Source organism: Neomonachus schauinslandi, chromosome 1, assembly GCF_002201575.2.
Source record: "Neomonachus schauinslandi chromosome 1, ASM220157v2, whole genome shotgun sequence".
Lineage (NCBI taxonomy): Eukaryota > Metazoa > Chordata > Mammalia > Carnivora > Phocidae > Neomonachus > Neomonachus schauinslandi.
The window spans coordinates 155952266-155962231 of NC_058403.1; the positions used below are offsets into that span (position 1 = coordinate 155952266).

The 9966-nt window shown below is 50.3% G+C and overlaps 1 protein-coding gene across 1 annotated transcript in view; it reads right to left on the bottom strand.

The window, feature by feature from the left end:
* The window catches only part of UROC1 (urocanate hydratase 1), a 43040-nt gene extending 36874 nt beyond the window's left edge, over nucleotides 1–6166 (bottom strand). Inside the window, 1 exon segment of the mRNA XM_021695073.1 lies at nucleotides 6041–6166. Within this exon segment, the coding sequence (XP_021550748.1) occupies nucleotides 6041–6166 (126 nt within the window).
* Nucleotides 6167–9966: the final 3800 nt, after the last annotated feature.

The window sequence follows — 9966 nt, forward strand, 5'->3', positions numbered from 1 at the left end:
CTGCCTCAGTCTCCTCATCTCTTGGCATGGCCTACTCAGCTGTGTAGTCAAAAGGATCAGAGGAGAAAATGCGCACTGTCCAGCACACAGCGCCTCCACTCACCTGCTCTTTTAAAGACCCCTAAACCAGAACCTAAGGAGTATTTCTTGCTTCCTCCCTAACCCGGCTTTGTAGCTTCCTTGTTTAGAGGTCTTTGGTTTATTTTAAGATATCACAACACCCACGGGGAGAGCCAGCAGGCACCCTACTTGGCAACTCACGTCCTGGGTGGTCAGCTGGCATGCTAATCACAGGATGTGACCACGAGTACTTCAGTTCTCCAAATCTCAGTCTACATCAGAGGGTCTGCTGTGCAGCATATAGAATGTCAGAGGTCGGGACGCCTGGGGGGCTCAGTCGGTTAAGTGTCTGTCTTCAGCTCAGGTCATGATCCCAGGGTCCTGGGATCAAGTCCCACATGCTTCTTCCTCTCCTTCTGCCCCTCGCCCTGCTCATGCTTCCTCTCTCTCTCTCCCTCTCTGTCAAATAAATAAATAAAATCCTTAAAAAAAAAAGAATGTCAGAGGTGAATTATCATTGGTGAAATTATGGCCCATTAATCATATAATACATGTTCTAAGTGGGTTCTTATTGATAAAATCAGATGTATTCAAGACACATAAATTGGAGAGAATATTCTAGACAACTCCCCACTCCCACCTGGCCTCAATAGGCCTGAAAATCTAACAAACTCAGTGGCCTGTTCCCTTAGGGCCAGAGGATTAATTCATAGAATGTCCCGGGTTTAGTCATCAGGTTGGAGAATTCTGGATGCCTAATGGTGTGGTGGGCAGAATAACGGCCCCCAAAGACGTCTGCACTCTATGCCTTGGAACCTATGAATATGTTAAATTACAAGGCAAAACAGATGTGATTTTGCAGATTAAGGATTTGAGGATGGGAGATTATCCTGCATTACCCAGCTCAGCCCTATATATTCACCAGAGTCCTCGTAAGAGGGAAGCAGGAGGGTCTGAGTCAGAAAAAGAGATTTGAATTGGCTACGCTGGTGGCTTTGAAGATGGAAGACAGGATGAGGCCACAAGCCAAAACCTGCAGACAGTCTCTAGAAGCTAGAAAAGGCAAACAAAGAAATCCACCCCCACTCCACCCCCAACCCCCCGGAGCCTCCAGAAGGAATGCAGCCCTGCTGCATATATTTTTTAACTTGATATTTTACAATATATTTAATGCTACTGAAAATATATCACGAACTTTTGAGACATGTAAACATAAACCAGGACAATCTCATGTGTAATATTTGCGCCCCGAAAATGGGAATCACAAGACTCAATCAGAGAGCAAAAGAACAAGCATGATTTCAATATCCTTGCATACACATTAGTGTTGCTTGCCTGTGGCCCAAGGAAACCCATTTCAGATTTCTAACATGCGCAATTGTAAGAGACTACATTTGTGCTGTTTTAAAGCCATTCCGTTTATGGAGATTTATTACAGCAGCCCTAGGAAAATAATAGACAGTGACAGAATCCTGTCTTGGGAACAGTGGTACTTCTGCCATACGTAAATCTTTCCTGGGTCGTGGCTGATCACCTAAAAGGATACCAGCCTGCGACATTGGTTAGCTCACAGAACAGTGTGTGTGTGTGTGTGTGTGTGTGTGTGTGTGTGTGTGTGTGTGTGAGAGAGAGAGACAGACAGACAGACAGACAGACAGACAGTGAGAGAGAGAGGAGAGGGAGGGGGAGAGAACTCGGCTTAGGCCTTCCTTCCGTCCTAACTGGCACCTGTAAGTTTTTGACTTCACTCTTTCTGTCAAAAATCATGGCCATGATCCACCTGGCGTGGCCTTGTTTGAATCACCCCAGTCCTCGCACCCACTCTTGCTCAGGCTTCATTAGGCCAGCTCTGGCCTGAACTGGAGCAGGACCTCCTGGGTCTAAACTGTGGCTCAGGTGCTTCCTAGCTGCGGGCGGGGCAGTCTCTGCCCAGGCTGCAGCTACAGTGCTCTGGCTCTTCAGATCTCCGTCTATCCCAGAGGGGTGGCTATGGGGCACCCTTCACGTCCCTGAACTTCAGTCTCCTCTCCTGGAAAATGAGCACAATAACAGCACACACGTCATAGGCTGTCTTGGCGACTAACTGAACAGTCTGGCACAATCACGTACCATGGGATTGCCAGCCATCAAAATAATCATCTCCCACACTCATGGCCCTCCGTGCTGCCAATTCTTTCTTCTAGTTGGGCCTCTTGCCCACCCTGCCCTTTTAGGAAATCTGTAGAAACCTTTATACTCTCTGTGGGGAGTATTGTTAAGCAGCAGGTCATGCCCCTACTCAGAAACCCTCAAGGGATACCCATTACTCATCTGATAAAGTCCCCACTGCTTTTGGCTTTCAGGGTCCTCAATAATTTGGCTGGGCCTGACTCTCCAAGCTCCATAGCCAGCTTGGACCTACACGGGGCCTCCTTCACCCCCATGATACTTTGGACAGGCCCTTCTCTGCATGATCACTCACTGCCCCCCTTTGTCTCCAAATGGCCTTCCTTTTTGGATTTCCCAGTCTAAGAATCTTGACCATGTTGCCATGACCACCTCCTCCAAGAGGCCCTCCTAGGTTTCTCCTGCCCACTAAACTCTTGTAGGATTTGGTTGGAGCACTTAGCATAGACTCTTGCCTGTTCATTCAACAAACAAGTACTGGTGTCACTGAAGACCCAGGAATTAACCCAAGTCTCAAGAAGCTCAGATCCCCACTCTCAAGAAGCTCAACATAGTGTGTTATTAGTGATGGGGACACGGACACAGGTGGGAGGTCTTCAGGTCTGGGTATCTGATGTCCAGAATAGCCCCCGCAGGTGGGGCAGGATTTGGAGAAAAGGTCACTAAGGGTAGTTGCGTATGGCACCAGGGGGTGCTAAAGACATTTCTAGTAGAGCAACTGCTCCTATGACGCGACGAAAATTTCCCTCTGCACTATAGAAGCTGTCCTGTGTTTGTGCTGAGAATACACTGACTAAAATTATAGCCAGACCATACTCTATATTTAAACAGAGAAATCTACTTAAAGAAGAACAAAGAGTGAAGCGCACCCAAGTAATGAAATACTGCACACCAGTTACAAGTATGGGACAACTCTAAACTCACCAATAACGAACACCTAAAAAAAACTGACGTGTATAGAATGTGTCTATATTCTTAAGAAGGACACACACACATTTTGTATGTACACAGAATGTGTGTGGATGATATGCCAAAAAATGGCCATGGTGACTCAGGAGGAGAAGTGGGGAACTTCCACGATTATAATACTTGACTTCCTTATCTTACAAAATTACCTGGAAAGTTTATGTCAAAAATCAAAGAGACACATTAAATTTTGAAAGAATTGAAAACAAGCTGAAGGAAAAGTATAAAGCGAGCTGCTGATGAAGTCACTGGGTTTGGGACTGCCTCTTGTGTTTCTTCTCTAAGGGGAGTGTTCTCACACAGGACGCTTCTGTGACTGGTTTGAGGGGTTTCCCCACATGACCAATTCTCCCCACCAGCTGGGGGACCTAAGATTCAATTCAGTTCTGACACCATCTACGCGGAGTCAGCTCACACCGGGAGCTAACACACTGAGTCCCAAAACCTGCCCCTCCCACTTCAGATGCTGGTCACACATCCCAGGCTTGCACTTGTACTTCTGACCAACTAGCTACATATCAGGACTCCCACAGCCTCCTTCCTTGGGTTCCTAATTTGCTAGAGCAGCTCACAGAACTCAGAGAAACATGTCGACTGGTTTATTATATAATAAGGCATATGAGAAAGGATATAGATGAACAACCAGACGAAGAGGTACACAAGGCAAGGTCTGGGGAAGGGGCGTGGAGCTTCCATGCCCTTTTAGGGCACCACACCTGCCCCAGCACTTCAGTGTGTTCAGCAACCCAGCTCTCTGAACCCTGTGGTTAAGGGATTTCTATGGAGGCTTCAGCACAAAGCATGATGGATTATTAACTTGATTTCTCACCCCTCTCCCCTCTCCAGAGAATGGGGGGTGGGGCCCAAAGTTCCAAGTTTCTAATCATGGAATGGTCTTTTTGGTGACCAGCCCCCATCTAGGAGCCCACCCACAGTGGCTTCCTTAGAACAAAAGAGGCTCCTATCACCCAGGAAATTCCAAAGAATTTAGGAGCTTTGTGTCAGGAATGGGGGTCAAAGACCAAGTATTAGCAGGACGAGGGGTCAGGGCAGAGGTCAACATACATCTTTCTTACTGTTTCACAAGCACCAATGGAAGGCTGACTGACCCTGGTACCCCAGGGAAGATTTAGCGGCTTCAACAGTCCAAACTCCCAGACCTGCAAGTAGCCCCTACTCCAGGGGTTTTGTGTCCTTCAAGCAAATGGCGACATACCCAGGGCAAAGATGAGGTGACCAAGCTCCTCAGCTCCTGGGTGCCCTCCTCCCAGCACAAGAGGCCATCACACAGCCATAAAAGTATCACCTGAGGGGCGCCTGGGTGGCTCAGTCGTTAAGCGTCTGCCTTCGGCTCAGGTCATGTTCCCAGGGTCCTGGGATCGAGCCCTGAATCGGGCTCCCTGCTCAGCCGGAAGCCTGCTTCTGCCTCTCCACTCCCCCTGCTTGTGTTCCCTCTCTGGCTGTCTCTCTCTCTCTCTGTCAAATAAATAAAATCTTAAAAAAAAAAAAAGTATCACGAGATGGGCAGGTGGCAGAGCCCTCCAGGCCCTCAAGGTCAAAAGTCGAGGCCTTGGCACCCAGCGGAGAGGTGACCCAGGGGGAGGAAGCTTTAATGACTACCTTGACGTAGTTGGGCTGGGCGAGATAAGCACCGCCCTTAAAGGGGGTGGAGCCAGGCCCAGCGCCCCGCCCCCACCCTTCCCTGGCGCCAGCTCCGTCCACCCCCCCCCCCGCGCCCCCCCCCCCAAAACCCCTCACCCCCAGCACCCCGCCCCACCCTTCTCCTGTGCCAGCTCCGCCCAGCCCTGCCCCAGAGCCCTGAGCGCAACACCCCTCATCCCCCGCACCCCCTCCACCCTTCTCCTGTGCCAGCTCCGCCCAGCCCCGCCCCCTCCCCGCCCCAGCGCCCCCCAGCGCCCCGCCCCCACTTTGTGAGCAGCGCTGGGCAGAAAGTTTAGGGGCAGCCGCTGAAGCGCAGCAGTCTTTGTCTGGGGTGGGGTTGTGTGATTCCTTTTTTAATGTTTGTGCTTACTTATATTTTCTATCCCCCCACACACACACTGTTCCTGAAACTCTCTAGTAATTCTGAGTAAAGAAAAAGGAGAATACTGTTGATATAACCGTGCCACCTACTTCATTTCATCGGGCCTCCACCACCAGGTGGTGTAATTATCCACCCCGCGCCCCCAGCTTACGAGGGAGACAAGTGTGCTCCCAGACGGTCAGACCTGCCCGGGGTGCTGGCTGGAGCGCCCCCAGTCCCAGGCCGTCTCCGGCCGGGCTCTCGGGGCTGTGGGCGACGGTGGGGACACCTGGCTTCCGTCCTGTTCCTACCAGCATCATCGCGCCGCCACTGCCGTTCTAGCCTTCCGCTGCAAACTCACTGCAAGATTTGCGGGGAGGGACACAGGCGAAGACAAGAGCTGGCTTCGTAGATTCAAAGTCGTGTGCGTGTCTGGGGCAGGAGGGTACACCGCGCTGCCATGCTTTTGGGGCACTTCGCCCCGGCTTCACTCCTCTGACTGAAGGCAGCCACAGAGCCGCTGCTTCCTGGCTGAGTGACCTTGAGCCTCAGGATCCCCACATCAGTAATGGGTACCCTAATCTTGCACCCAAGGATGGCCGTTGGGGAGAGAATGAGGAAGTGGGTGGGCCGAGGGTGGAACACGTTGGATCCCCCTGTCCCGTCGACACCCCCTCGGGAGCTCCTGGCCGGCAGGGGTGGGAAGTTGAGTTGAGAAGCTGCAGCTCCCGCAGATACAGCAGGAATAGGAAATGCCCACCCGGACCATCTGGAGGGCACCCAGAGGGCAAAAGACCCCGGCGGGAATGGGGCCCGACTTCTTACCTGCTCCTCCGCGGGGCTGAGGCTGGGGGTCCTGACCGGTGCGTGGGGCACCCCAGCCCAGCGGCCCGGGTTCTCCGGGAGGGGCTGCAGTGGCAGGCCGGAGCATAGTGCCTGGAGGCTGGACATGTCTGGCTGAGACTGAGACGGAGGCCAGCTCTGTGGGGAGGCCAGGCAGAGACTGGGCAGTCATCGTCCCGCTGGGCGGGGACCTCCCGCTCCAGAGCCACCTCCTCCAGCCCCTCATTGGGCCCAGGGCCTGCAAAAGGAGCCAAGTATAGGTCATTGGGTCATTGGCCCCTAGCCTGGCTGCCTGCAGTGTTGACCTGAGGTGGGGGCAGTGCTCTGGGGAGAGGCAGGCTTCATGCAGGGGAGACTGCTACATAGGGGTCTGTTTGTCCTGTTAGTGGGGTGTTGGCCTTGAAGGGGTTGCGTTTTCTACGACACAGCTTTGGAGAGCTGGTGGGGCTCTGATGTTGGGGTTTGCTTTGGCAGTCTTACCCCAGGCAGGCGATGTTGGGTTGGTATCTTGATGATGGGGAGCCATGTGATACTGGAGCTGGCACAGAATGCAGGGTCTGTGCAGAAGGCAGGCAGTGCTCCTTGTACCCCTCCTCCCTGCCACCCATGTGGAGGGCATGGCAGAAGCACCCCCAGCAGCAGGTGTACCTTCCTTGACTCCCAATGAGGTACACACTGCTTCATCCCCTTCCCAAAGCTCTCTGTGAAGGGCCCACCTGGAGATGGCTCTCATCCTCGATTTCATTAACAACTTTGCAAGAAAGTGCTCCAATCAGTCCTGTGCTACGGATGGGGAAACTGAGGCCCTGGTCTAACTCACGGCCCCGAAGCGACAGCGATAGAATCCTGGTGGTCCCGGGAAAGCAACACATCTGGGTGGTAATCCAGCTCAGCTGCTGACCGGCCCTGTGGCCTTGGGCTGTGTCCCAATCTACAAAAGTGGGTGGTAATTTACCACTCAGGCTGTAGGAGGCACAAATGGGTTGCGTAAGCACCCAGTGCAGTACCTGCACAAGGCAAGGGGTAAAGAACAACAAACATCTTCTGAGTGCTAACGCTTCTGAGCACATCACGTGATCCAGTTCACTTTGTCGCCTCATCGGCCCTGTGGAGTTCACTGTCCCATTCTATGGATGTGGAAGCTGAGGTGGAGAGAGGTGGTGGGAACTGTCTCAGGCCACCCAGCTGGTCATTGGCGGTGCTAGAATCTGAACCCTCAGAACCCAGAGCTCTGGCTCTATACACGCTCCCGGCCACTCTTGCAGTCTCCCTGGCAGACCTCATCTTCTGATGGCTCAAGGTAAGCCAGAAATCTTTTTGTGAGGCCTCCTCATTTTGAAATGTTTGCAATCATTTAAAAGATGGTTTTAAACATTGTGCCGAACAAGATGGTGGATTTTATCAACATCAACGAACTGGTTGTGACCCTGCACTGCAGTTTTGCAAGATGTTACCAATCCGAGAACTGGGCACATGGGATTGTTTCTTACAACATGAATCTACAAGAATCACAAAATAAATAAGTTCATTTTAAAACATCGTACAAGCTATGTAAAAGGATGAGGAGGTCAGGGATGTTACATATGCCAGACTGACTCTACCACTCACTAGCTGTGTGTCCTTGGACAAGTTACTCAGCCTTTCTGTGCTTCAGTTTCCTCATTTGTTAAATGAAAGTAATAATAGTACCTACCTCATGGGATACGTCCAAGGATTAAATGAGAACACATGTAAAGTTCTTATTGCCTGTTACAGAATAAACATCTGCTAAGATATTGTTAGTTTTCCAATTGTTGCCTGTATCAAAAAGCAAGGAACAGAGCAATGTATGTAGTACAGAAAATAAAGAGAAAGTGTGTGTGTGTGTGTGTGTGTGTGTGTGTACACTACAAAGAACTAGGGAGGGAAGGAGACTTTTCACTGTAAAACTCTGGCGCTTTCAACATTGTCAGTGCACTAAATGCCACAGAACTGTACACTTTAAATGATTAATTCTATGGTACGTAATAGAATAGAATTTTTCGATTGAAAAAACCTCTGGTGGTTTTGAATTTTGCTCCATGGACAAACCAAATAAATAATTTTAATAATAAATTAAATAAAATTTAATTTATTTATAAAAATAATTAATATAAAAATAATTTTAAAAATTTAATTATTTATAAATTTAAAAAATTTAAACTAATAAGGAGTAAAGAAAGGCAGGCAGGCACTACAAGCCAAACCCAGTTTCGCTCAGTACGTGCCTCCCTGGTGCTTGATGGGGTCTCTCTCCAGTCATCAAGTGCCTGCCTTAGTTTCCCCACTGGTTGCCCCCAGTGGCTGCTTCTGTCCTAGCCAGACTCTCGTCCTAGCAACCCTTGGCGACCAGCACCACATAGACCAGCCCTGCCTGCCTGTCACCCCCAGTCCAGGCCACACTGGACCCCAATCTCTGCAGTATCCAGCTGGCCTTCCTGAGCCAGGCAGGACTTCTGTCTCTTGAACCATCGGCCTGGTCCCAGCTTCCCCTCCTTCTCCTCCATCCACTCTGCCACCCAGCGCACCTTCTCCTGAACCACCTGACCCAACCGCTCTAACTTGAAAATATACCCTGGACCCTGAGACTACCCCACCCTGGTCCATGCCCATCTTCTCTCCCAGAGATAGCACCAGCCTCTCTCCTGGTCCCCCACCTCCTCCCAGCCACCTCCAGTTGATTAGCAACACAGCTGCAGACTACTTAAAATAACCCATTTGTGGCCCAAGACACTCTGGGGATATGGACTCCCCGTCTGCCTCTCTGACTTCTCCGTCCACTCTCGTCGACCCCTTGTTCATACCAGCGGTGGTTTTAAAACATGCCAGCAAATCCTTGTTTGGGTGCTTTTCCAAGTGATGCCAGGGTACGACGTATGGTCCTGTCGCCTGAGTCTGAGCCAAACTTCGTGGTTATCGGGTAACCAACAGAAGGAAGCCTGAGACTCTATGGAGCAGCCCAAGTACCCCGGGACCCCAGGCTGGGGTGTGCCATGTGGAGGTGCTGAGGTCAACTGCCCAGCTGGGTTCTGGCGCATGAGGGAGCGCCATCAGGGATGGCCACCCCAGCAGCCTCCAGATGGCCAGTCCCAGCTGCCATCTGATGCAGTAGAATGAGACCCCCAGGGAGAAGCATCGAACTCAGCCCCTTCCCCAAATCTTGACCCACAAAATGGTGAGCAAAATTTATTTAAAAAAAATTTTTATTTTATTTGAAATCAATTAACATATAGTGTATTATTAGTTTCAGAGGTAGACTTTAGTGATTCCTCAGTTGCATAGAACACCCAGTGCTCATGATATCAAGTGCCCTCCTTAATGTCCATCACCCAGTTACCCCATCCCCCCACCGACCTCCCCTTCAGCAACCCTCAGTTTGTTTCCTAGAGTTAAGAGTCTCTTATGGTTTGTTTCCCTCTCTGATTTTGTCTTATTTTATTTTTCCCTCCCTTCTCCTATGTTCCTCTGTTTTGTTTCTTCAGTTCCACATAAGAGTGAAATCATATGATAATTGTCTTTCTTGTGAGCAAAATTTAAATGGTTGTTTTAAGCTGCTAAATTTTAGGGCAATTTGTTAGGTAATAGCTACTGGCACATTGTATCAAGGCCTCAGCAAGGGCTGGTCCTCTGCCTGGAAATGTCCTCCTCCAGATACCTGTGTGGCTCCTCCTCACCTGACTCATATCTGCTCAAGTGTCACATCCTCCCCGAGGCCTGCCCCTACCATCCTCGCTCCTTATGTGCGGTATACATACTTCCCATCCCTTATCCTGCTTTATTCTCTTTATTGCACCATTTACCACCTGGCATGATCTTATATATTTTTTCCTGTTTTCTATGCCCTTCCCATTCTATAATGTAAATTCCATGAGGGCAAAGAGCCTATCTTG